We start from the raw sequence: 27,461 nt of genomic DNA, 5'->3' as shown, positions 1-27,461 counted from the left end.
TTTATAGTTCATAATGTATTTATCCTACTTATTTTCAAGGTAATCATTTTTTACACCTGAATGGCCTTAACATTTATAAAGGAAGAAGTTCTCATAAAATGTTGTTTGCTGTAAAAGGAAGGAAAGTTCTTTGGCATATTGATTCTTATCTTATATAATGTATTATATAAGATAGGTGACCTTGGGTGTCTTGAAAGGCGCCTCTAAATTAAATGTATTATTATTATTATTATTATTATAATTACTACTGAGAAGAGCAGTTTATTTTTTCTAATTAAATTGATGCTTATACATGTAAGGCAATGGCATGTGTATACATGTCGTTTATATGTGTAATTGTATTTATTTGTCTTTTTGTAAAGTACTTCTTTAGCTGTGTAAAAAGTTAGTTAATATTCATTGCTTGTACTACTCAATTACTGCACTTCAAACAAGAAAAATATAACAGGATATATTTCTTATATATGTCCAGTTCGTGTGTTTTATATAGAATATAGAAAACACTGCACCAACTTTTGTTAAAAAAATCCTTATTTTATATTTTTATGCAAGTAAATAAACACATTGTATGAATTGCCTTCCTTATTACTCGCAAGCCTGATGAAACTTGATAGGGGCGCTCCAAGTGACAGGCTACTTCTGAGCATGCGCAGATCCCTGGCAGGTTACACGAGTTTATTTTCAGCCCTCTTGGAGACGAGTCATGACACCAAAAACGAAGTGTCTTGCAGGAATGCTTTCCTCTTCTGTAGCTTTGGCATGAATCAGCATCGAGACACAACTAAGGTTTGGATTCCAAAATCGTCATGTGAAATGCTGCGTAGTTTATTGGTGCTACCAGTCACTAGCAGTGAAATCAAGCCAGGCTAGCGTAACAACTAGCAAAAACAGCTCCGCTAGCCAACATTAGTCTTGGTCTTGTGTGATAGACATAATTTACTCTAGGAGAATAGCATGCAATACATATAGATTGAGTGCGCAAACTGCTCTTTTCGCACGAACTATTAAGTTAAGTAATGCGACGCAGTGTGCTTATATTCGTGTGCTATCTCAGCTAATGTCCATCGACATACAGCTAGGTTGCGTTCAATAAGGTCGGGTTAAAGGGCTGAAATGAAGAGTCCATAAACTGTTTTTGCAAGCAACATACGACGCTTACCATACAGAATGGCAGCCACTGGATTCTCTGACCTGAGGGACAAGCTCAAATCCATGACCCCGCACAGGGAGGAGACGTATAAAGACAAAAACGTGGACGGAACAAATGGCAGCGGAAAGGTTCGAAAGCGCAAGTTCCGAGAGTCTGATGAGGACGAAGTTGTTGAGCACAGCGACGAAACCAGGGAGAGCCGCGAGCAAGAGGCTCGGCGTGTTAAGATTGACATCGTACAGAAGGGCTTATTTTCATTGGAGGAATGTGCCCTCATCGAAGATAAAATAGACGAGGTGGTGGCCATCGGAGAGGCTGGACAATACCGGGAACACACTGTAGACAGGGCACCTCTCCGAAACAAGTACTTCTTTGGAGAGGGATACACGTATGGTGCCCAGCTGGAGAAACGTGGACCTGGCCAGGAACGGCTGTACCGGAAAGGGGAGGTGGACGACATCCCTGCTTGGGTGGACGAGCTGGTCATCAAGCGTCTGGTGTCCGACGGGATCATTCCAGAGGGCTATGTGAACAGTGCAGTAATCAATGACTACCAGCCGGGAGGTTGTATTGTGTCACACGTTGACCCCCTGCACATCTTTGCCAGGCCCATAGTGTCTGTGTCCTTCTTCAGTGATAGTGCCCTTAGCTTCGGCTGCCGGTTCCAGTTCAAACCCATCCGGGTGTCAGAGCCTGTGCTGGTCCTGCCGGTGACGAGAGGAAGTGTGACAGTCCTCAGGTTGGTAAAACCCCATGCTAATGATGTCTTCTCTACTATGGCTTTTGATAAAAACCATGAGATGACTTTGTCCCCTCTTTTTCCTTTCAGCGGCTACGCTGCCGATGAAATAACCCACTGCATCCGGCCACAGGACATCAAGGAAAGGCGCGCTGTCATCATTCTAAGGAAGTGAGTAGACTACTAATCCTGTCAGGACTTGCTCATCCGATCAGGACTTGCTCCGGCTCTTGTCGATTGAGGCGCCTCTCAAAGATCAATTTGTGTGTGTGTGGTTGCCGCTTTTCTCAGGACCCGACCTGACGCGCCTCGCCTGGATGTCGACCGCACCCTGAGCTCCCTGCCCCCAGAACGACCCATCCCCCTGAAAGCCAAGCGCTCCCGACGCAGAGCAGACCCCGACGCGGCTCACAGGTACAGCCCCGTCACCTTCAGTCTACCATATTCACAATTTGAGATGGCATTTTCAGTTTGGTCACCAAAAAACTTAATCGTAGACCTTTTTCTTCAATTCGATGTTTAATAAACGTGGCATTGCTTTGGTACTTTGTCCACCAGGCCAAGGGTTCTGGAGATGGATAAGGAGGAGAACCAACGCCCCTCCCACTCCCATCACCGTCGCCACAGCAGCAGCAGTTCCGAGAACTACTGGAGGCGGGGGCAGGAGTATGATAAACACAAAGAGAGTTCAGAGAGACGCAAAGTCAAGATGAGGCGCCATTAGGCTCGACAGACCCGCAGCATACAACAGCCCTTGTTTCTATAACTGAATTTATAACGTGAATGCGACTATTTTATTCTGAAGGGCAAACTCGTCACCTTGTTTTTTCCTTAAGTTTGAATCCGTTTGGTTGTTTCTTTTTGGCAAATTAAGTCAGCATCTTTGCTATACACAGTAGAAACTCAAATACGCTACTGACATGCGCGGTTCTTCTACTGTTAAATATTCCGTTATAAAATAAATCCTGTTTCTATGTTCATAGGAAGCAAAATGGCATGTATTTTTTGTAACCAAGTTGTACAGACCTTAAAAGCTAACATAAGTTTAAGGGGAATATATATATGAACATCTACAAAGCATAACTTGAAGTGTATTCAATCTTGTTATATTGTACAAAAAAATGTTTGTAAAGACTTTGATTGGAAGAACCTTTTTTGTGGAAAGAAACCTTTACTTTTTCACATATACAGGTCTGACCCACATCATGCAGCGTTGTCTGAATTCATTTCTTGTCTGGTGGCTAATCACCCTTTACCACAGGTTCACATATTCGTTTATTTAACATAATATGGCAGACAGGAAAATAAAGCTGGTTTGGTCTTTATTCGTTGATATGAAATGTTCATGTCATATATGGAAATGATGAGGTTAATTACTATGCCTCATTGTGTTTGAGACATGGGAATAGATCAAACACAATTAAGTATAGATTTTTTTATGCCCCGGTTATTTTAATGATGCACTGAATTTGATATTTTTGTATAATATATCCTTACAGTTGCTGCACATTGGTATCTTTTTTCAGGACTTTCAGAAGGTTCCCTCATGGAGGTTTATGTCAACACTTCCTCAAGCTCTAAGTGGAATGTGTCAAATAGTTTCTCTTGGGTATGGTAAGAAGAACATTTGGTCCATAATCTAATATATTTTCTTTCCATAGGGACATAGATATGTTCTAGGTTGCGCTTAGGCAATATAACAAGGTAGGAACAGCTAATGTAAAAAGAAGCATTGTCTGACACACATTATTACAAGGTGACCTTTATGCACAGTTCTGAGTGTCGTTGGTAAACCACATCCTTTTCAATCAAGTCAGATTTCCCATGGTTATAAAACACAATACATTTCTGAGGTTTGGCATATATTTCTGTGTATTTTTCAAATTAACATAATTGTATGTAACAAGTATTTGTCTACTTAATACTTGACCAAGAAAGCAGAGTCGAAATATACAGAAAGCTAAAGAGGAAAATATGCAGAAAGTAAAATTAAAAGAATTTGCCAATATGAGTATAATACGTCATTCATATTTATTTTGTACTACTAATTCAACATATAATAGGACTGTAAAATATTTAGCAGTTTTTTTTTTTCAAGATTAAACAACAAATGTCTTGCTTTTTAAATTGCTTCGATTCCTCAATATGTAAAGTTGTACTCAGAGGCCAATGAGACGTCAGAGGTCAACCTCTTTCCTATTGGTCCACCATCTGCCGGATGGCTGCTGCTGCTCGATAGCTAGCTTAGCTGGCTGGCTATATCTCTGTTCAACAAGATCATAAACTGGTATAAATGCAGGCATTATAATGATTTGGGCCGAAGAATAGGAATCCCTCCTTTTTGGTGGTAAGGTGCTTCAATGTAGGCAGGAAATGATGGCGAACGACAAATACACAAACAAAATAAACTAACGCTAACGTTGTGTAAAGTTACTTGAAACATGTAGCCTAGCAAACGGCTATTGTTTTGATTCTTGCCTCTATCTTTGTATAACGCAGCCATTATTGACATCTACAGCTAGATTGGCCGCTAACAAGAGTTGTATTATCTCGGATCAGATATGTTTTTGCAGTGTTGATAAGTGGTTGTCATTCATGCAACACAGCTAACAACAATTGGACGTGAGCCCTGAAGTTTAAAACAAAGATCTATAAATAGGAAACAACGCAGTGGTAGCTGAATTATTAACAACCATCTGACTAATTTTAGTTTTGATTCGCCTTCCATGTAGGTTACATTACGTAAAATGTCCTGTGTGCAGCTCACTTCAAGTCTGCTATGTGTTCTTGACAGTTTCTCCCAAGGACTGAAGTCAGTCTGTAGAGGCTATTGGAGGGTGGTTATATATTTAAACAGGCAAACGAGCTACTACTCGCGAGCATCTATATATAGAATAATTTGTAAGGCCCGGGATAGCGCCTTTTCCCATATGTCACAGTCTTGTACAGGCCATTCAACTGAACCGGTTTGAAATGAGATATACATAGTTTCCATTTGCCTGTTTTCTTTATATGTAAATAAACACAATGTTAAGGGAAGATGGCACAATATAGATGATTTCTTTAAATGAATCTATTGAGTGTCTGTCATCAATATCTATTCTCCCTCCGTAGGTTTACCACGGTCGGACGTAGTGATGGACTTTCGTAGCGGCAGAAGGAAAGGAGAAGAGGGCATTGCTGTGGTGATCGACTTCTTGCTAACTAACGCCCGATTAGTTTTAGGAGTCGGCGGTGCTGCGCTGTTGGGAATCGCTACGCTTGTAGTCAAACGGGTGAGTGTGCCGGTTTCATTCATTAGATGGTTGGTGGTTTCATACATTAGACAAATTAACATCTGAATGAACTTTTCTTGAATGTTAAGATTGCTTTGCCTTTGTTCTTTAAGACTGAATCACTCTTTGTTTATATTCAATGTAGCATATGATTGCGTATAGTAAATGTAAGCAGTAGCTTGTTTACGCATGTGTCAGATTTTTGACATTTGACCTTTGACCTTGATTAGCTGATTGAACGTGCTGGCCGTGCCTCAGAGGATGAGAAGGTGGAGCAGAAGATGGTGGAAAGCTGGGAAGAGCTAGCCTCTGCCTCCCCAACGCTGATCGGAAAGAGCCTAGAAGGCGTTGTCATGAAAGAGGTTGCCAAGGCAGCCAAACAGCAGCGAGGTACTGGATACACAGACAGCCAGCGGGCTTAATTTGCAGAATCGTCCCATGCTGATCTTATATCTCTTTCCTTAACAGCCGATCTTTGCGAGAAATCTAGTCTGGATATTCAACCCAAATCGGATGTCAAACCCAAGAAACTCCAGTTATGTGCCCTCACTCTACAGGTACATTTTTGGGCAGTTTTTAGGGCATTTCTGTTTGTGGTAACCATACAAATCTAAACATACCCTAACGTGTGTTCGTGTTGGCGTAGGAGCGCTTGCTGCAGTTCTACTACACGCGAGCACAGCTGAGTCCAGTGGAGGTGCGCAGGGTTCAATCCCTGGCTTTGGACATCTGCACGGAGATCCAGGGCTTCCTCCACACCCGCCACCCTGACATGCCTCTGGGGGAGATGAGCCTGGGAGGCTCCTTGCTGGACGACCTGGAGGTTAGCTCAGAGTCTGACACAAACACCCTGTGTATTTCCTCTCAATACACATGGAGAGGGACGACGTATTCATAGGGGAATCATGTGAATCCGTCCAATGTTATTCATTCATGTAATCAATACACATGAAAAATGATTCGGCAACCATGATATTTTTTGTAGGCCGCAAGAGATTTGGAGACCATTAAAGTATGTGTGTGAGTGCGCTGGTGTATTGATCCTCTGGATTAAATGCATGTTTTATATATGCTGTGGAACAAAAAAAGCTATCTATGTGTAGGTGGTGAGGGCAGACCACGCATGCCTCCTGGTGCCCCTACAAGTGGAGGCGTCACTGTGGCGTCTCATCCCCGGAGAGGAGACCCTTCTGACCCATCCGCTGCACTGGATGGTCCGACGGATCAACCTGGAGTACTTCCCCCGTGGGCGGAGCTACTGGGACAGGTACACGCTGTTGGCGATGCATAGACCCAGAAGTGTACGCCCCTTATGTTCATCGGTATAGAACATTGAGCTGGGCAACGGTTTTTCAAAAATCTAATATTAATGTGAAAAACCATTGGTACCACTCGGTAAGCCGAGTCGATTATTCGACTTATACTATGTTAAATAGGTTTAGAGGTCATTTAAATTATTTTTTCGCAGGTAGATAATAGGTCCTCGTTTTTAGTTGTATCGAGGCTAATACAGTTCTTAATCTACTCGTACTGTATTTATAAAAAAGATAAACGACACTGAGGTTATATTAGGAGTGTCATGCCACAATATCCGTACTATATTCATTTTATTTCCAGTTATAAATATCATGTAATATCATGTCTCATATTCAGTGAAGAGTCCGTGCAACGTAGGGTAGGGAGGAAGCATACTAAAGAGGGTGTTGGTAATCTAAATTTCCGAAGCAGTTTCTCAGTAAGTCAAAGGCCTTCTTTATCTTCGGTCTTTATCTCAGTAGCAGATCTCAGACAGCAGCACCAGCTGGTAGCTCAGTCATATAAACATCAGGAGATGGAGCCAGTACAAGCCAGTTGTCTAGACCAAAACAGCTGAAGACTGTTGTGTTGAATGAAGAGATGACATACTTGATGTATGCGTTTGGAAAAGGCGGCATGCGTTTTATACTGGTGTGTGTGTCTTGTGGTCCTTGATAGGTTTCTGGTCGGGGGCTACTTGTCCTCCGAAGCTCTGGTGAACATGTTAAGCAAGACCGTCATGGAAACCATGAACTGGCCGTCCATCAGCAGCCATCTGGACTGCCTGGTCAGGCCAGTGCTGGGAGGACCAGAACTTAGCCTTGAGATACGGTGGGTCTGTGTGTGTGTCTCTATTGGTGTGTTGGTGTGTGTCCTCAACCTACAGGTTCTATTAAATCATTTTCAAATTAGTGACGGGTTGCCATTTTTGCCATTACAGAATATGTATGATATTCAGAAATTCAGAATTCTCCCTTTTACATTTACAAAAGTGTCTAGCATCGGCAAAGCAACATGATTAGCTTCTTCACATTCCCATGTTGATCTGTTGATTCTGTTTATATACCTAACATTGCCTTGTGCTCTCCAGGCCTGAGGATCCAGAGGGAGGAGGAAAAGGCAGCGGTATGCCTCCTCTCTTCATATCCATGATACCGGTCCTGAGGGAGGAAGACGTGGTCCTGACCGGCCAGCCGCAGCTCACCACTCCCTGGGTCAACGCCTGGCACCTCTCCCTCTACCCGTGGGAGACCCGGCGCCTGGCTCAGCTCGACGAGTCTGACAGCGGCTGTCGCAGGAACGTCCTCAAGACCCTCAAGGCGGTGTGCAAGCTGAACCCCGCCCTCAGGCCCATGCCCTCCGCCCCATTGGCCAATCTCATCCTCCACCTCAGCGAACGGGAGAGTGATTGGTCGGATGGCAGCCTGGAAGTGCGCTTTCAGCAGTGCATCACGGAGCTGATTGGTTATCTGGAGCAAGGCGCGCTGCACAGTTACTTCAAGCCAGTGGTCAATCTGCTGGGCAGCCTGTCAGAAGACCAGGTTGACCAGATGGGCTTCATGCTCTACTGTGCTATGTCTGAGCCTGAAATACTGCTCATATAGCCGTCTGCAGGGACACATGCACACCTTTCACACATTGGAAAAGATCTGAACTCAATCTGACAACTGCAGTCAGAAAGATGTGCTGAAAGATTGACTTTTTTTAAATGACTGTTTGATCAAGGTATTGTAGACTGAAGATTTGACCGTTGCACTGGTGTTTTCCACCCCCTACATCAATCACAAGAACCTAAACCCTCACAACAAGATTGAAAGATGACTAGTGTCACAAGTTCACCTTCAAGCTCCCAGCAGTATAAAGAGAGTAAAGGTCACTTCATACCTGTTGGAAACATGTTAGCCTGATTCAAACTTCTCCAATGATGGCAGTAATGGTGAAGGTGAAAGCGTTGGGAAGTGTTTGTTTGAAATACAACTGGTACATCTGAAAGACATATATAGTAAAAGCTATTGAATGTAATGGCGAATGGGGCACTTATGAAACTATTTGCTTGTAAACAAACCCCTCTCAACCTGTGAGACAAGTGTGAAATAGTGACTCCTTTATGTACAACATGATGAAATTCATTTATGTGCCAATCATTATACGTCTGAACGAATAGTACAACATTGTTTCAGGCTATGTTCAGTGCGACTATACAAGGTTACTTACAGGCTATATGTCCAGTGCTGTACAAACAGGGATTCAGTCTATGGTCAAGGCTAGAAAAACTAAGTTTTAGGCTATGTTCAGTGCTACTAGAACAAGGTTTCAAGCCATGTTCAGTGCTAGCAGTACACGGTTTTAGCCTATGTGCAGTGCTAATAGTACAAAGTTTCAGGCTAGGTTCAGTGCCAGCAGAATAAGGTTTCGGGCTATGTTTAGTGCTAGCAGGGTGAGGTTTAATGCAATGTTCATTGCTAGCAGAACAAGGTTGCAGGGCTTCACGCAAAGTTCAATGCCAAGTCTGTATATATGGGCTGTCTGGGAGGAAAGTATCACCCCTCAGCGCAGAATCCTATGTCGCCGTGATTTCAAATGTAAAAAGAAAAGAAAACGCCAACCACATGGCAGCTGCGGCCTCCTCTATAAGCAGTTCATTCATTTCATTGAAACGAATCCTGATTATATTTATCTAATGTTATCTATCATGAATGGAGGTGAAATGTAGTGCAATATTTTTTTAGCACATTCGTCTCGAGTTGTTGCAATTTCATATGGCTGCTTGCTAATTCAGTACGAGTGCATAATATTTTGAATTGTGTATGGTGAGTTGGAGAAGGTTGTACTACTACCGCTATTTGAATGAGAAAAATAAAGTTATGCACTTCATCACCAATCACCTAGAGAACATCTTATCAGGCATGGAGCATCAGTTGCAATTCTAAATCCATAGGTTGTTGAGACGAAATTAAAACCTTATTTTATGAAATAATTATTTTTTCATAAATAAGGTAATTATATTTTAAGTTATTTTTTAAGTTATTTTCGCAGGACATTGGTAATTATTGTATCGGTAAGCCAAAAACGTATTTCGTCAACTAGAACAACTTTGTTCGACAAAACTACATTCGCGATTGTGCTTGGATGTTAAATTAAGATAAGAATCGACACTAAAATCACTGCGAACCTGATTTTCATGTGTGGTTGTGAACTATCGAGATCAACAGTGAGGCTTCATTCAGTCCATGGCATACTTCATAGTACTGAGATGGGGGCGCTGATGGGAAAGGAATTGCAGCGAGGCATCATGTGCCTGAAGACGGACTCAGGTCGTCCCTGCGCCTACATTTTAAAGTGGATTGTTTTTCCAAAGTGAGTATTTCCGTGGAGAACATTCCGAGGAATCTATTCGCAGTTATTTTTCTCCTACTTGATGTAATCATGCAAGACCTAATTTGCAAACAGAGCGTCTGTTTTTCCAAGAAGCCCGCTACAGAGAAGTGTACCAACCGGCAGACCGTCAGCTGTCACAAGGCTAAATATGGATGTAGAGTAGGCTGGGCTGCTCGCTTTTGATTGTAATGTTTCCTATTGACAGCCCATGAAGTACGTTTGTTCTGCGGATCAGATAAGGAAAGAAAGAGGAAGGCATCTCCGGGACCACGTTTAACCTTGTGATCAGCCCGACTGCCTGAAGGAAACTTTCGCTTCTCCTTTTTATGAACAAACCTTTATAACCGAGCGACTAGTTAGTGCAAATATGATCGCGATTCGCTTTTTTCTCCCTTTCAACAAACGGGTTGTTGTGACTAGGCCTTCAATTGAATCAAATGTTTGTATTTCTTCAATGGATGTAGGAACTTAACGTCGGTCCACGGATGTTGTTTAACTGTACATGAAATCCCCTTTCGCCAGGCTTTAATGGAGCGGGTGCAAAAGCTGACTCATTGAGGTCCGTCACTGGAGCTCAAGAGCACAAGCTCAACCACAAGATCACCTGATCTCAAACGATGCAAGTCTACAACCGTCCAGTGATCCTTGCTGTGTATACTTTTCGTGGCATGTCAACTGTATTTCAATTGGAGATCCATATTTCTGAACGAACATCGTAGGTTTTCAGACCGTCCGGTACAAGATCTCCATGGGTTGAACCGTACCGCCAGAACTTCTTCATCATCATCAGGGTCATCGCCACCGAGTGACGATGATCGGTTCCCCCGACCTCTTAGTCTTCAGAGGTGGGGAGGGCTTCGTGGAGGCCAGCCACCACCAGGACACAATGCCAAACGAGCTGTCGCTCCCTCTGGTGGCCCCCTCCAACCCCTGGTCCACCGCAGCCCAGTTCCACAGAGACTTCATACTGGTGGCTGAATTCTCAGAGCAGGTGTGTGTGTGTGTGTGTGTGTTAGGATATCCATTTTTTTTTTGTGTGTGCGTGCATGCGTCTCTTTAAACATGACCTATCCATCTCGTTGATGTGTGTGTGTGTGTGTGTGTGTGTGTGTGTGTGTGTGTGTGTGTGTGTGTGTGTGTGTGTGTGTGTGTGTGTGTGTGTGTGTGTGTGTGTGTGTGTGTGTGTGTGTGTGTGTGTGTGTGTGTGTATTTTCTTTGCGTGTACCTGCGCGTCTACCTAACACCCACAGGTGGGCCCCCAGCCGGTGATGACCATCCCGGACGACCCCCTGGTCCTGGGTTCCTTTGACCTCAACCACTTCTCCGTGCGCATCATGTCGGTGGACTACCAGGCGGCGTTCCCGGCCCCCGCCAACCCCTCCGCTTACCCCGGCCCGCGCATCAACTTCACGGAGGACTCCCGGGTGGTGATGGGCGACTCGGCCAACGGAGCCTTCGCCTACGTCCAGCACATGACCCTGTACGACCTGGAGGCGCGGGGCTTCGTGCGGCCCTTCTGCATGGCCTACGTGTCGTCGGACCAGGGCAAGCTGATGGAGCGCTTCGGCGAGCTGTCGGCCTGCTTCACCCGGGCCTCGGACAGCCTGAAGACGGGCAACCGCCGCGCCTTCGCCAGCGAGCTGCAGAGGAAACTTCAGGAGCTTGAGTAAGATGGGAGAGGGAGACACAGAGAGACCTAGTCTGTAGTCCGGTAGTCTGTCTTTGTGATTTGTATTCTAGGTGGGGGAAGGATGGTCTAGTGGTGGTCAGGGTAAAGTACCTCCCCAGCCTAAAGTGACTGGTTGTGACCCTCGATGGTCGCTGCCGTACCTGTAGCTTTCCTTGAGCAAGACTCCCTAGACTTGATACTTACTATCACTGAAATCACTGTGAGATGTTTGGATCAAACTGCCTTAAAGTGTGTGCATTTTCCATTGTATCTTTTACATCCGGTCACTCTTCCTCATCGGTGTGTTTACATTTCTTTACAGGTACACCCGATTGAGTCTGCAGCAGGGGGCGGAGCTTCCGAACACCGCCGAGGGGACCCCCCACGTTGGCGAGACGGACGACGACGACCACCTTGAGGCTCTGGAACGCTCCATCCTGAACTACCGGGAACTCCTGCGACAGGTGTCGTCCTACCCCAACAGGAAGCTGAAGCAGCCCGGCTTCCTGCCCTACGACCCGACCGACCACCTCGCTGATCCTTTCGCGCCGTTGACCCCCACGGCGGCGACGGCCTATCCCCCCGGCCCCACCTCCTCCGTCGCCAGGCTGGAGCGGCGGCTGAAGACCCTGGAAGAGCTCAGCGACGCCTACTTTGTGTCCGTCACCGTGGAGCAGCTGACCGACACGGAGCGCCGTCTCCGCGGCGACCGGAGCGCGCTGCACAACGCCCGCTTGATACGCGACCTCTCCAGGAGGCTTCCGCTGACCAACTTCCTGTTTGATCACTGTGATCCAGACGAGGGCCAGAGGGAGCGAGAGCAGGAGGAGGAGGAGGAGGAGGAGGAGGAGGAGGAGAAGGAGGAGAAAGGACCGTGGCCGAGTCTGGAGAGATTCTTCTCCTGCACGGAGGAGCCCCACCTCGGGCCACGGGTGGAGACGGAGGGCAGGGGATCCCCCGCCGCGGAGGAGAGGGGCGTGGCAGAGATGGCGGGCAGCGTGAGCAGCGGGGACAGCATCGAGGTGCTGGGAACGGAGAGGTCGTACCGGACCCAACAGGCCGTCACGGGGGAGGACCACAGAGGTAAGTCGCCCCTGGCAATGGCAAAACACTTCATTTCAACAATCTTGAGGGATGTTACGATCACAACTGTCTCAAATGTTGCCTCTGACCCATCTAAACCCTGCTGGCTTTACACCTTCTTCTATCTTCGATCTTAGAAACAGCCTTTGTGAGGAATGAGCTCTGCTTCAGACACGCGCCGCCAGAAGCGGCGTGCAGCCAGCGTGTGCGTGCGTACGCAATCCGCGGCAACAGCGAGGACAGCATCGAGGTCCTCAGTACCACCGACTCAATCATTAACCCGGAGGACCTGCAGGCCATCACGGAGGAGGATTCGGAGGACCAACCGACACCGTACAGCAGCCTGGACCCGGAGCCACCGGTCCAGGGAGCAGGCGGTGTTGAGAGGGCAAACAGTTTCAGGGATTTTATGGAGCAGGTGACGATCCTGCGAGACGAGCGCAAGGAACCGCGGCGGAACGTCAGGGACAGAGGGAAATATTTGTCCCTGCGAATCGAGGGGGATTCACTCCACAGAGGAGAGGGCTCCGCAGCCCAGGGAGATACGGGGGCAGGCCATAGTGCAGGGAGAGAGCCGGTGCGTGAAGACGTCATGCCGGAGATCACAGCCATGCATCAAGGTAAGGGGGAGTGTTGTTTGGCGCTGTACTTTCCCTATCGTGGAAATTATATAGAATTAAAGGCGCATAGCTGTAGTCCCTTATGTGAGAAGCCACGCAAATGCTCTACAAGAATATGGTTGTTAATGGAAAGTCTCAGAATGAGTTGATTCAGTTGCTAACCTTGGCTAAATGTTCTGTCATGTCGTTGTTATGGCAGTTGCTGAAAGAGCAGTAGCAGTTCCCTCCATATCTCCGACCCGTCTCAGAGGTGAGACAATGGCGTCGGACCACCACGTGAAGTTTTCCTTCAATCTGCCGCTGAGCGCTGCGTGGCCGCCGCCGTGTACTCGGACCAGGACCTCGAGTGTCGACGAGGCGTCCCAATCCACCAGCTCCTCAAAATCACCTACCCAGACCCATACACCAGACGTCAACCTCCGCCTTAACCAGGGGAGAAAGAGAAAGGCCGGCCTCAGGGCTCTGAGATTCATCCAGCAGAACTCGTTTTCCCAGCATGCCGTGTTTTGTCTGCTCAGTGGCCGGCCACTGATAGTGATTGGAGGAGATGAGAGTCGTGTGAGGAAGTTGGTTTCGGCGCTCGCCCTGTTCCTGCCCGCACCCGGTCCAGATAGGAACAATGTGCTGCCTTTCTTAGCCAAGCCCCTTCAACTGACGGACCTGCTCACATGGAGGCTCATTGGCCTACATAGGTAATCCACCAACAAATTAAATTACTGTCATTGCCACTTGCTAATTGTATTCATTTTTTGGTTTCATGCCAACACTTGAATGCGAAAAATAACATGTTCCGCAGTTTGAAGTATTACATAAGTTTACTACCCAAGAAGCTTGTCAGGAGTAAATCAAATATTTAGCATGGCCAGATTGTGCCGGTGAGTGCATTTCCTTACCGGTGGAGTAACATTTTAACTCGTAGAGGGGCACATCCAACTGATCTACCCTTAATTTGATTGTTTCGTCTTCCCTTCTGTGTATTCCCTTGTGAACAGAACTTCCTCTGCCACATCATTGGCTGTTCTCCACTCTCTGGCTCGATACAGCCGCTACCTGGCCCTGCTGGACCTGGATCAGAGGACGCTGCGTTGCCCAACCTACTCAGGCTCCCTGATTGGCCGAATAGCTAACCGTCACTCCAGCATATGCAGGGGCAGGACATATCTGCTCCACCTGGAGAGCTGCTTGACCGCCCTGGCCAATCAGGCGTTGCTGTACACGTTTCATCCCGTCTTTGGTCGTGAAGGGGATGATAACGTTGGTGATGGAGAAGCCCTGCTTCTGGCGCGCGGGTTCTGCAGCAGTGAGGACGATCTGAGAGTGATGCGTTTCCTGTCTGATTTAATCAAACAGTACCATGCAGGGCGTGGCCCACCGGTCCTGATTGTGTCTTACAGACAGACGCAGATCCACAAACATATGACTGCGACATAATCATGTTTTTCAAATTTGAAAAGTATTTTGATAAGACTTCTTCACGACCCTTTTCACCCTGGCGTCATTGTAAGATAGCAAACTCCCCCATGACAATGAAAAAGCAGACTCGTTTTAAAAAAAATATGTAAGGAATGCCACAAATGTTCCTCTTATAAACTAAATTCACATTTTATTCTGCAATAGAAAAAGCTACAATGTTTTAAAATGATTTTCACCCATATTGCTCCATTACCTTTCACAAGCGGCCATAACATTTTTTTCAATATATAACAGCTCAGGTGCAACACAGCATTGGTTTGAACATAACCACCAACATGGCAGCTTTAGAAAATAGATGAGACGTTAACGTTACAGTTAAAGTTACACTTGAAAAAGAAGACTATGAATACACTTCAAACACCACCAATGCAAATCAAATAAGCCACAAAAGTCTTCTGAAGCCGTCATCACATCCTGGTGTCCATGTTGGCCGTGTTCCTAGCATGAATCCATGCAGAGACAACTTTCTCCTATACCAGAGTTCAAATCTCCAGTCAAGTGTTGTAGGGATTGTCAGCAACAGTGAGAGCATGGATATGCTCAGTGGGAGGATATGAAGACATTCAAGGGGTTCCAGAAGGATGTAAAGAACACGGTGAAGCAGTACAGACCGTTGATTTCAACAACTGCTTATGTACTACAGACAAATCCACAAGGCACCTGTACACTCAGCCACTGGTACTTGAGAGGGTAGACCACGATCCATTGTTTCACCGCAGGTGATCAGGTCTTGGGGAGGGAAATCGACACAGCTTGGGTCAGTGAAGGGTACATCTACTGTGGCCTGTGAACCTCTCAGCAACTCAAACCCTTTTCCATCAAAACCCTGCCAATGTGCTTTCAAAATGTGACCCGTTAACCCACCTGTGGAATTATTTTAATGCTTTATAAAGAAAACATAAATTGATGCAAAATCTGGTGAAGGATACCGTTATTGCTTGTTTTTATGAGTGTTTTAATACTGTTAGTTTGTTTTGATAAGTAACTTGTATGCCGAGGTGCCAGGATTATTTTTGCTTACAGGTACAATCATGGCTGGGACTGCACCTTTGGGACACACGGTTTGGACAGAGACCGGACTGCCTGCTCAAAAAGAAAAGTTACTGTTAGCAATGCATAACATAACCAATGACGTGAGACATTGTGGCAACCAGATACACACAAGGATACAGCTAGGTCAGTTGATTGGTACAGTGACTCACAGTATGTGCTGATAAGGCCACATCAGAACAGGAGAAGACATGAAACACAAGGGAAGACAAATTGGATGTTCATTAAAAATCTACATTGTTAATGATGCCAATTAAAACACTATAGGCTAAATCATCTACCCCCGGTTTCCATAGTGTGCCGATGTAGTAACGTCTTACTTACTGATCCCAAACAACCGGTGAGGTGGAGGGGCGAGGCGGCGAGTGGTGTTCCAACGGGATAGGGGAGGCCTGATCGCCTATGAGGAGGAAAAAAACACTTGTCCAGGCATATCTTACTTTATCACCCACACCTTTGACCACAAGTTTAACATGTCAAGAAACTATTGGATCGTAATGATCTTTGATCTTTATCTCTTATTGCATTTTAGGGGCAGAGGAACACAGAAATGGAAGTAAGACCAAGGGAGGTGCAGGTTGTAATACTATCTAGGAACCAAAGTCTATATTCTAGTTTCATTTACATGCAGCAAATGTAACATTTTCTGTTGGAAAACATTCTGCCGTTAAAGAATAGTAAACCTTAAGGCACATATATATATAAAAAAAATCTGAATGTATTCCTTTGACTGGAAAACCAGTACCTGCAGGCAGCACTTAACGTTAAAACAATAAACACTGGTACAATGCAAAGAAGAAAGAAGACATATACTAGATATATACGACAGACAAGCAGCAAACTAAGAGAAACAAGGATAGGGGCTGAAGGGGATGTATTTTGTGGGGAAGGAACAATTCCAGACGGATCCGTGTAGTTATAGATAATGTCTGGAAAGTTGTTCCTTTCCTAGAATGATGCAATGAGGATTGTATTAACCAAGTTATTCCTATGCAAGTCGCTGTACATCAGCAATGCATGTACAGTATATGTGAGGTCTTAGAAAACGCGAAAGACTGATTGTTTGGTAACAAAATGAATTATGGTAAATAACCGATGACGTAGTGGATTTCTTTGACTATAACAGACACAACAAACACAGAAATGAGTGTCCGTGAGGGCAGCCTATTCTTTAATGTTTTGTAGACATTGTAGGTGCGGGTGTGTGTGTGGTTGTCAGGAACACACCTATGATGCCCAGCTCCTGTTGGATGCTCTGGATGAGGTTGGAGTCCTGGTCATACAGTGAGAGGTTCTGAAGCAGCCACTGGAACGCCCAGGGATTCTCCTGGGAGACAGCACAGCACGGCCATTCACATTTAGAACGCCCTTTTCTTCCAACTTTTTATACATTCCTTTTTTTTCGTGGACATTGTTGCTAAATAATGCATCATTCAGCATATATAATTGTTATATTTTACGCTTTTTATTTTTTATATCTGCTGACATTAAAACAAAGATTAAGTTCAGTTATGTATGAATGTCCCCAATGACAGTTAAAGCAGTACCAGACTGTTGTATCTAAAATGCGGATTCAACTGATATTAACTTTTCCCCTTAACCACATATTCTCTTTATGTCCAGCATGTCTTTTTTAAAGAACCATACAAACATTTTCGGATCACATTCTACCATCATGCCCTCATGTTTTGTATATTACATTGGAAAGGTGCAGAGTGCTGAGAGAAATGGACGAGTGGAGGAAAAAGATGCTACCTTGAAGTTCTGGATAACGTGAAACATTGGACTTAGGGGGCCACTCAAAATCCGTAGCATTAGAGCCGCAGTAACCAATAGCAACAGCGCATGGTCTGGGTTCACCTGTAAATGCAAAACATACACAGTTATATACTCACGATTCACAAAAAACTTGCATGCCACAATGGACTTTCGATCTCTGCATGAAATGATGAGGTATTTGCGTTATCGAATACAATCTGCTGTGTGTGTATTAACATGCACTTACTTCTAGAAAGGATTTGGGAATCTGTATGTTGGTCCATAATCCTACCCCTTGATTCAGTATCTCCAGGCTAAGAGTCTTGGCGTCCTACGGTCAGCAATTTGAAGGAGTATGTGTTAGATGAAAGCATTAACAAAAGGCTGCCAGTTTGAAATACCAAAGAAGAAGTTTGCTACGTGACATATAGCAGACGCTTTTATCCAAAGCGACTTGAAATAAGTACATTTGTCATAAGAAAAAGTAAACACACACACACACACACACACACACACACACACACACACACACACACACACACACACACACACACACACACACACACACACACACACACACACACACACACACACACACACACACACACACACACACACACACACACACGTCGCTACAGTAAGGATGTTCATAGAACAAGTATACAAACATTTAGGAATTCAGGGCCGGGTTCTGGCAGAGCCGAGGGTGAATCCCGGCGGTTGTTAACGATGGTGAGCAAATCGGACCAGCATTGAGCCTGAAAAAGACACGAGGAACTCAGTCAAAACAACTCGCCAAACTGAACGGTGCTGGAATAACCGCCCTGCGTACTTACATCTGCGTTTACTGCGGCACAACATCTCTGAACCCTCAGAGCAAACTTGACCAGCTCCCCACGTCTCAGGGGCACGGCCCCTGGGGAGACAGAGACAGAGTTAGCGCCTTTCTTAAAGAGCATCGCCCTATCAGCCTCAATGGACAGTGTCGAGGCCGGGCTGTTCCAGCTCGCCTGCGAAAAACCACTGTTCGATGATTGGAGCATTGGGTATGTTTATCTTATTGACGTTTTGTTTGTCGTTTCTTAATATTATTTAAGGTGTCTTTGTATAATTGTATGCACGTCGTTATATCTTCATTGTTGATTGCACTTTCAGGAAATCGCTTTGGAACAAAAGCGTCTGTTGAATAAATGTAATGTAACGGTACGGTATTATTATAACTCTCCCTGCTCCAGGTGACATGGCGAGAGGCAATAATGTGGATAAAGCGTCCACTTAATAGTCTGTGGTAATGTAACATGATGTTATCTCTGTGTGTGTGTGTGCGGGACTACGCGTGTGTCTTACCTTGAATGGGTCCCCACTCGGCCCCCGGGAGGTCAAACGGTGTCTGCGGGCCGATGTGGACCCTGGGGGCCGTGGCCGTCTCGAAGATGCGGAGGTAGAGGCAGAAGAGCGCTGGGGAGAAGCGGGGGGCGGCGATGGACACCTCGGAAAGAGCCAAGGAGAAGTCCCCGTCCATGCACATGAACAGAGCCACCAGGTCCCGCATCTCCTTGAACCTGGACAGGGGGGGGGGGGGGGGGGGGGACAAGACCGGACCACAATGGGACATCATAGAGTCCATTTGGGAGGAGTTTGAGGAGAGGTGAATCGAAGCGAGTGCACTGATGAGATGAAGTATCCCACGGTGCTTGTTACTGGTGTGATTGAACATATATTTATTGTTTTGGTAGGCTGCATTAAACATAGCTGAACAATGCATCCGTCCGAAACAATCATGAGATCCGATGATGCGCGACGCCAGAACTATCTAAATATAAAAATAGGTTGAAATATTAGACGTGCATCACTCACAGCGTGGGGTTGTCAGTTTGGATCACCACACAGAGGTAGCGGCACAGCTCCCTGTACCTGCCAGAACAGAACAGGTCCATGGGTTACACGCGTCCATGGGTTACACGCGTGTGTGTGTGTGTGTGTTATATATATATATATATATATATATATATATATATATATATATATATATATATATATATATATATATATATATATATATATATATATATATATATATATATATATATATATATATATATATATATATATATGTATGTGTGTGTGTGTGTGTGTGTGTGTGTGTGTGTGTGTGTGTGTGTGTGTGTGTGTGTAACAGCCGCCATGCATGGCGTAGACCCTGCTACCTATACCCTTGAGTATTGATGCTTGTATTATGAAGACCCATGCCACTTAAACATGATTTTCTCAATGTACTATACACAATTGTGAATGTCTGTCTGTACCTGCATTGAGACTGTAGCAGCTCCGACCTCATGAGGACCACAGAGATTGGTTCCGCCAGGATGTCTTTCTTGCTCCTCTGCTTACGGATCCCCGTCACGTTCTGCCCCTTGAGGACCGAGACCAGCAGCACGTCGTCCCACGGACGCACACATAGGCTGAGGAGCAGACACGCACACACACACACACACACACACTAAAATTCAGTAAATATTAGCTTATCACAACCAACACATAACTTTATGTCAATGTCATACAAATGACAATCCAACGTTGCCATTTGTACCCTGGTTTCTTAATAATTTGAACAAAAATGTTAGGGTATGGGTAAGCTTAATATTTGGTGAATAAATAAGGACAATTTAGGACATCTAAAATGTTATCAGATGAAGGACAAGTCAAAAGTAAACTCTTAAACACATCTCTCTCAAAAACCGAGCCTTTATCGGCATTGTAAAACAACATAGGGCTAAACAGGACGTGATTTGACATGTATACTAGATCTCTTTAAATTGCTATTATATAGGCTAGTTGAAAACTACCTTGCCTGATTCTGTCCGCTGCATAAAACAGCCTATGGGCAGATTTCTATTATATTTTATCTTTTTTGCCGATGAAAGAAAGGAAAAGAAGTCTACGTGTGATTAATGGCAAAACTATCTGTTCTTCCATTACTTTTTATTTTGTACAAGATTTAGTCATTTATTTCCACTAACATTACTTTATGATTGTTATTGATCAACACATTCTCCGGTTCTCTGACTGCAAGAGTTTTGAGCAAAGGAGCCAGTAATGAGAAGGAATTTCTCATTCTAAACACATAGGACCTTTAAACAGAGACAAAAAACAAAAGCACAAACAAAAACACACACACCTGTTCCTTGTGTTTCCTACGGTTACAGGCATATTCAGGCACAGGGCAAAGCGCTGCAGCTTGTGGATGAAATCAGATGGTAAATCAGACATCACCATCAGCCGCTGAACAGAGACCATCACTCTGAAAAGAGGAAGAGAAAACCATATTAAGTAAGAAGAACACTTTTAAATGGCTGAAAACTGACATTTAGTCAAAGCGACTTAGTTTTTTTTTTTATAACATACAGTTCTAATGATAAGGTAGTACGGGTTAGGCTTCTTGCTCAAGTTCAAATCTGGGTATGTGTGGTGGAAATGGGAGTGTGCCTTTATACCTTTGTAGGAGTATTCTTATGGCCTCCATGGCGTTAGCTTTAGGACACTTTGACAACACAATCCTGTACGGAAAGAAACACACGACAACAACCGCCACAAGAAACACGTTAAGACTCTTTTACTCACGTCTCAGAAGCTACACTACAGCCCAACTAGTTATTTATTTTTCTTCAATACTGTAAGGGAGGGTAAGTGCAGATTTAGCATTTCCCAGAAGCTTTAATCCAACCGCATTTAGATGGATGTCATTAATGAGCAGGTAGAGGTTAGGCATCTTGCTCTATCATGCATACAGGTCGACTGTGGACATTTGGTTTGTACCTAAAGGCTTTCGTCCCAACCAGATCTATATATGCAGTGTGTGCGTGTGTGTGTGTACGTGCGTGCGCGTGTGTACCCTGAAGGTTGGTAGTGGGAAGAAAAGTCCTTGGCTGCTCCCAAGCTCATGATGGCAGCAACTTTTCCTTCCTGTCTCTCTGCCTTGTTCAGGAAAGATGTCACACATTCGTACACTGGTGTGTAACTGCAGACAAGTAAAGAAAACAAACAAACGATAATAACCCCCTAAGCGGCAATCAGGTAGATGCTTATTTACATATTTACTATTATTTATTGTAACTTGTGTATGCATTTTTTTTTACTCTTGTAACTAAATAGATGAGCCTTTCCCTGTCAAGAGTTTCTTTGTACAGAATGACAAGTTATACAGCACTTTTGATAAAACAGTTTGATGTTTACAGGTTCCAATATGTAGGTTATCAACCCACAAAAGTACATTGGTCTATTTTAAAGCCTCAAAATGAATCCAGAGCAGAATCCCAACACTTACTCATGAACCAGACCATTCATGTGAGGACGTAAACTCTTGTTATCCGAAAGCATCTTTCCCCGGACGAAACAGGAGAACTCTACTTGAAGCTCCTTTCTGAAGCTCCCCAGTAGCCTTTCTAAAACACAAAAACACTGCAGATTGAACTTGTAGAACTAGGGATAGTGCGTACAATATCAAATGCACATTGAATGAACCCATGCAGATTTTATATTATTACAGTTACCAGCAAGCTGCAGTTTACTGTCTACATCTGACAATGAGAAGTCAAATGCAAGTAAATGTCCAAGATCTGCAGAGTTTCGGAGTCTGCTCCAGGAACCGCTTCTCTGGTGGCTGTTACAGTGACACTCTTTAATGACACACCACAAAGGACACTGAAATGCAAACGACAGCGAAAATCACGTGTGTCAAAAAAAAGCATAGCCTTTTGACAAAATGTTGTCAACCAAAGTATATATTATTAATTGATTTGATAGACCTTTTTCACTCAAAGGTTAAGGTGGTGTAGCTATCAAAAATAGGGTGCAACATACCAGCGATGCTAGTTTATCACAAACATAGCAGAAACACTGTTCACAGAATTGGTGGTTGCTGTCGATTGGGCCGCTCTTCACATATTCTGCACGCCTGGAGATGGAAAGACAATGACACAAATAGGATCCTGAATTTGCAAAGCCTGAGAGGTGTTTAATGTAAAAAAACAACAGTTAGGCCTATGGTGAATTTCGGGGTCTACTCACGTAAAGGGATATAAGGGACAATCATAGCGTGCATGAGGCAACACTTCAGCCCGTTTGGAGAAGGTAACTACTAGGTCTTCTTCCAAAGCCTGGGCAGACAATGGACTATCTTGCACAACTAAAAAGGCCCAAAATAACACACATATAAACAAAGACTGTGGTTCAATAATATTACACATGTCCACACTTCAGACGAAAAACCCTCACCGTTTTCCTTAACTTCCACGAAGAGGACGGAGGAGTCGTTGAGTGTGGTATCACAACACAGGTCCTCGTCTTCACTGAGGATAATTATCACCTCATCCATGTTGAAAGATGTCTGTGCAGTTATAAGTTAAAATAATATAGATGAGAACATTAAACAGCTTCTGCTAGTAAGCACACGATTGTTTCCAGAAGGGCATCTTGTGAGACAAAACCGAGTTCATATCAGATTTGTTAGCGACGAGACAACATGGGTCGATTGACTGCTAGCCACTCCCTTTGATTTCAGCTTTCAAAAGGTGTTATCCAGATTCAATAAATGTTATTTAACAAAGTAAGGCTATTGTATTGTCAACGCCGATGTACTGTTCCAAGATTTGGTCGACTATGTTTCCATTAGAAAGTAACTTATGTTAACATTACTTTCGGTAGGGCCTACATTCCAGGTAGCTGCCTGGAATGTAACTGGTTTTGTTAAGATAAAGAGTATAAGCAGAAGTGACAAAGTGAAAATCTTCAATGCATGACAACAAATGCGGTGGTTTTGAACACAAAACTATAATCGTAGGTATAATGACCGTGTATTTTTGTCGGGCAACAAACACGGATAAACACGTCTTTAGACTTACCTACCATGTAAACAATGCGTACATTTGTTCCTCGCGGGGGAAATAAACGGAAATGACGTATATTTCTGTGACCAAGTCTGGAGCTTGGCCACTGGTCATTTTAACCATTCAACAGTCCGTCTGCAACATTTATTTATGTACTTTTTGTCACCTACATCATGTAATTTGGAGTACCTGAATATGCAAAGTTAAATAATAAAAAAACTACAGCTTTTATTTGTTGAATGTTGTAGCAGAACACTGTAAAAAGGCAAATCAACAGTACAAAAAAAGAAAAAGATTCAAAAGTATGAAATTTTTTATGTAATATGGCGCAGAAATATTTTATGCAGAGAAAATGCAGAATTCCAATTATGCGTAAATATAGGATAGTTCAGTTGAAAGTGTCAGTGGTTTTTTCTTCAATTCATACAGGTCCATTACGTAGATTTTAATAAACTTTGTCCAACCAATTAGATGGCTGGATAAATAAATACACAGCATTTACACTCAAAGAGGCACAGCTTTGACCCTATTCAAATAAAGTACATTTCCAAAAGGTTTTCTCCCGATTTCCTTTGCAAGTGTTTTATATTGAGGCCGTGCTCCTCTGCCCGCTTGTCTTTCTAGAATTAAATCTCCTGGATGCCGCCTTCTGGTTCATCTGCTTAATGTTCACTCCATCAGTCTCAGGTTGCTCTTGTTCTGGAGCCATGTCTGTCCCAGCCTGTCCGTCTGTCTGCTCTGTATCGGCCCCCTTGGCTGCAGGCATGGACATAAGCCACTGCTGATAGTAACCACGGAAACCATCAATTTGAATCAGGTAGTTGTTCCTCTTCTTGAACTGAGAGAGAGATAAAGAAAGAGGAGTGAAATTAAAACAAAATGAATAATTAATAGAACATGATTAATGAAAGGTTTTGTAAAAGCTTTGTTATATCTAAGACACAGTGACCTACCTGGTCGTAGCTAGGGGGATACTGTGCAGCAAATTCCAGCTGTTTGATGATAATCTCGTTAGGCCACACTCTTAATTCAGCCATTTTCTCCAGTAGTAACTTCAGGTAGATGTAGTCCAGCCTCCGAGATGCCCGCCCAATCAGAGCAGAGAATACCTGGACATTAGGCCTCAATCTGGCAACCTGCATGAAATAAAGTCACCATGCATTATAGTATATTCTTTAGTGCCACTATAACTACTAGTATTAGGTAAAAGGTATCATCTATTGTTACGAGCATTCGAGATTTCTACTATTTCTGCATCCAGTATTAGTACCAGATGCCGGCTACTGCATCTAAATATAAAAACATTATTCCCTTAGGTGACTCAATGCTTTAGAAGCATTCATTTGAGGACTGAAATGCGTCCTCACCTCCATGTCTTTGAGCAACTGAAGACCATCCGTCTTCTGGTTACATGCCATAGCAAGACAACCGTAAGTCTGCACGTCTGTATTTACATGTCTCTGGTACATGACACGCAAAACAGCCTGGGAAAAAGGAGGATAGGGTCAATACACACAGAATATGTGATCTATTACCTCAGTATTTGGTTATGGGTTGAGGGGTGGCCGAGTGTGTGGTTTTGTACCTTTGCTGCATCCAGGTCACCGGCTTTAGCTGAGCGGCGAATCACGGTATTGAAGAATGCTACGTCGAGCTTCACTTTGTGCAGCTTGGCCCCCTGTAGGAGCATCTGCAGCGATTGGCTGCCTGGCTCCATGGTATCGGCGAGGAGGGTCAAGGTTCGGAGGTCCGGACTGAGGCCGCTAGAGACCATCTTGTCCAGGAAACCTTTACCTCCACCTATCAGCGCCAGTCGGTCAGTGGCGCCGTCCACCGTGCCGATGGACACCGTGGCCCCTCCCCTCCTCTCAAAAAGCTCCAACAGGTTAGGGGGCTCCACTACGGGCACTGGCTGACAAGAAGGAGAGTCATGAGGTACTCCCTCAACTACAACCATGCGGTGGACCTCTGGTAAGCTGTTGTAGGGCACCATCTCTGCAACTGTGACATGTGCACTGCCTTTTTGGTCATTCCCGTCAGTGGTTAACATGCGGTCGCCACCTGCTCCAGGCTGTAGAAACAACTGTCTCTCCAACTGGTCAAGGTCTATGGTATCCCTGCTTCCTCTCCTATACCTCTTGCTAGCCGCACCCTGGCCCTTCTGATCAGCCCAATCAGGGCTCAGCAGAAGGCTTGTAGCAGTGGTGGGATCACCAATCCCACAATCCCTTGCGGTACGCAAAAGTAGGTTGTAATTTTTAGCATCTGGGTAAATCCCTGAACGAAGCATTTGGCGCCAAACCTAAAGGGAAGACAGGTACAAACAATGTCATACAACAGCAATAACAATAGTTCTGTTCGATTTGTGCACATGCATGACAGTTCCCACCTGTAGAGCCTGTCTGAACCCGGTTTCCTTATCCATTACACAGCCCATAAGCAGGTAGTGAAATGTCTCCTGAGTCACCACATGTTGGTTTTTCATCATCTCCTGAACATTAACACACAGATTTATAAATTATTCATGAATACAATCCCCTACAACCTCAATACCACGTAAATGAACTGATACAATTAAACACACCCGGATTGTGTGAATACAGGCTTGAAGGTGGTTTGTTATGGCGTGTGTCTTGAGGAGGGCATGGTATGTGATAGTGCTAACTGGGTGGTTTTTGCGACATAGTTCTTGTTCCAACTGCAATGCATGCTGGAGCCCGGCTTGTTTCGATGGCGATTGAGCACAGGCATTGAACAGGGCAGTGTATGTAGCATCCGTTGGAATCAGGGACCGTTTTTTCATCTGAAAGAAACGCAAAAGCTAATTACTGTAAACAATAGTAAACCATTGAATGGCTATCGGTCATAAACTATACACATGGAAAAGGATGTATAAGGGAGTGTAGAGCATCCATACATCATTATACAGTTTGAAGGCCTTCTTTAGTTGTCCAGCTCGACCACAACCTCCTATAAGGATGGTGTAGTTATACTCTTCTGGCTGTAACCTTTCTCTTTTCAACATGTCTCCGCTAAATAGATCCAAAGCCTGCTGAAGCTGTGATAGAAATGAAAACAGCAACAACACATAATTGAAATGGGTGCAATGAGGCCAGCATACACGTTGATCATTTGAAATGAAATAGGTTGCACGCGATTGATCGTGTGAGGGTACAATTATGACAGACTGACCTTGTTTTCTTTTAACAAGTTTTTACACTGTAGGAAGTACCAATAGGTCGTATTCCTCCCTTTGGCCATGAAAGGTTTCCTTCTTTTAACTTCATCCTCGCCGTCTTCCTCTTGGAAACATTGATTCTGTATTTCTGGGCTACTTTTTTGGAACGACCTCCGTGCACCAATATCACTAGATAATGTACCAAACTGCTCTCCGGGACCGTCACCATCTACCTGGTCAGTCGCATTGGCAGTATCTGTCAAGGGGTTCAGATCTCCGAAGGATGCTGAGAGGATCGACTTGTGTCTGGTCACTTCACCGATAATCCAAGAAGTATCATTTAACAAAATATTTGGCGACCAGGGATAATGCGATAGCGTTTTGGCAGATGAACTCCTTTTAGCTGTGTAGACGTGGTAGGATCTGGTGGATTGTACTAACATCTTACTCACTCTTCGCATGCACGAACAAGCAGCAGAGTTCCACATCTTGGGAGCTAACTAACTCAACGTTGTAAAGAGCGGCTAGGCTAGCAAGCTCACGCGTATGCAATACTGTAGAGGTGACATAAAGACATTAGCAGTCGATTATCGAGCTAAGAATTTGGATATCCAAAATAAATCTTGCTGGAATGGAATATGTGTGTCGAAAGATATCCTCAATTGAGGAATTAGATTGTCAAAGTTAGCAGCTAGATGTTATTAGCTTATATTATATATAGGCTTTAACACCAATGTTTTACTCTTTACCCCTATAATAGATTGATTAGTATGCCTGTCAAATTGTCAACAGCTCATTTATGCCACTGGTCAAAGGAGGACAACCAGAATGTAGTTTAGTCGTTCTAGAGATAAGTTCGTTCTAAAGATGCAGTTTAGTCGTAAGGGATACGCTTCAAGTAGTGTCT

General features: G+C 44.3%; 5 protein-coding genes across 9 annotated transcripts; 3 read left to right on the top strand and 2 right to left on the bottom strand.

Annotated features, from left to right (window-relative positions):
* Positions 1-620: 620 nt before the first annotated feature.
* On the top strand, positions 621-3,097 carry alkbh5 (alkB homolog 5, RNA demethylase). The gene is made up of 4 exons (XM_060047805.1): positions 621-1,889; positions 1,980-2,060; positions 2,181-2,303; positions 2,448-3,097. The coding sequence occupies exons 1-4, from the start codon at positions 1,168-1,170 to the stop codon at positions 2,611-2,613; spliced, it is 1,092 nt and encodes a 363-aa protein (XP_059903788.1). The 5' UTR covers positions 621-1,167; the 3' UTR covers positions 2,614-3,097.
* Positions 3,098-4,066: 969 nt separating this feature from the next.
* mief2 (mitochondrial elongation factor 2) lies at positions 4,067-9,341 on the top strand. Its single transcript, XM_060047802.1, has 8 exons — positions 4,067-4,236; positions 5,004-5,164; positions 5,395-5,554; positions 5,633-5,721; positions 5,811-5,987; positions 6,268-6,431; positions 7,139-7,291; positions 7,551-9,341. Exons 2-8 carry the CDS (start codon positions 5,027-5,029, stop codon positions 8,062-8,064), a joined length of 1,395 nt encoding a protein of 464 aa, XP_059903785.1. The 5' UTR covers positions 4,067-4,236; positions 5,004-5,026; the 3' UTR covers positions 8,065-9,341.
* A 333-nt stretch (positions 9,342-9,674) lies between these two features.
* Positions 9,675-16,013, top strand: smcr8b (Smith-Magenis syndrome chromosome region, candidate 8b). Of its 3 annotated transcripts, none has more exons than XM_060047785.1 (7): positions 9,675-9,817; positions 10,361-10,829; positions 11,089-11,504; positions 11,830-12,590; positions 12,728-13,210; positions 13,410-13,902; positions 14,203-16,013. In XM_060047785.1, exons 2-7 carry the CDS (start codon positions 10,650-10,652, stop codon positions 14,639-14,641), a joined length of 2,772 nt encoding a protein of 923 aa, XP_059903768.1. In that variant the 5' UTR covers positions 9,675-9,817; positions 10,361-10,649; the 3' UTR covers positions 14,642-16,013. The 3 variants fall into 3 exon arrangements, with proteins under 3 accessions (XP_059903768.1, XP_059903769.1, XP_059903767.1); XM_060047786.1 differs by lacking the exon at positions 9,675-9,817 and having other exon boundaries at positions 9,979-10,457; positions 10,558-10,829; XM_060047784.1 differs by lacking the exon at positions 9,675-9,817 and having other exon boundaries at positions 9,979-10,829.
* zgc:112980 (uncharacterized protein LOC503706 homolog) lies at positions 14,890-23,506 on the bottom strand. 3 transcript variants are annotated; one of them, XM_060047797.1, is made up of 20 exons: positions 23,392-23,506; positions 22,766-22,877; positions 22,559-22,676; positions 22,352-22,445; positions 22,042-22,192; positions 21,816-21,933; positions 21,384-21,509; positions 20,986-21,048; positions 20,670-20,792; positions 19,798-19,953; positions 19,349-19,405; positions 18,839-19,053; positions 18,328-18,407; positions 18,160-18,249; positions 17,739-17,822; positions 17,489-17,593; positions 16,961-17,060; positions 16,058-16,133; positions 15,705-15,893; positions 14,890-15,412 (listed from the first exon to the last, which is right to left on the bottom strand). In XM_060047797.1, exons 2-19 carry the CDS (start codon positions 22,863-22,865, stop codon positions 15,713-15,715), a joined length of 2,037 nt encoding a protein of 678 aa, XP_059903780.1. In that variant the 5' UTR covers positions 22,866-22,877; positions 23,392-23,506; the 3' UTR covers positions 14,890-15,412; positions 15,705-15,712. The 3 variants fall into 3 exon arrangements, with proteins under 3 accessions (XP_059903780.1, XP_059903779.1, XP_059903781.1); XM_060047796.1 differs by having other exon boundaries at positions 23,396-23,479; XM_060047798.1 differs by having other exon boundaries at positions 15,705-15,766; positions 23,396-23,478.
* Positions 23,507-23,579: 73 nt separating this feature from the next.
* ptcd1 (pentatricopeptide repeat domain 1) lies at positions 23,580-27,138 on the bottom strand. Its single transcript, XM_060047793.1, has 8 exons — positions 26,569-27,138; positions 26,294-26,434; positions 25,961-26,179; positions 25,766-25,867; positions 24,962-25,678; positions 24,744-24,860; positions 24,330-24,512; positions 23,580-24,214 (listed from the first exon to the last, which is right to left on the bottom strand). The coding sequence occupies exons 1-8, from the start codon at positions 27,040-27,042 to the stop codon at positions 23,960-23,962; spliced, it is 2,208 nt and encodes a 735-aa protein (XP_059903776.1). The 5' UTR covers positions 27,043-27,138; the 3' UTR covers positions 23,580-23,959.
* Between the last annotated feature and the right edge of the window lie 323 nt (positions 27,139-27,461).

The sequence above is a fragment of the Gadus macrocephalus genome, chromosome 3 (genome assembly GCF_031168955.1).
Source record: "Gadus macrocephalus chromosome 3, ASM3116895v1".
In the NCBI taxonomy this organism is placed as follows: Eukaryota; Metazoa; Chordata; class Actinopteri; order Gadiformes; family Gadidae; genus Gadus; species Gadus macrocephalus.
This window is presented reverse-complemented; position numbering and strand designations above follow the sequence as displayed.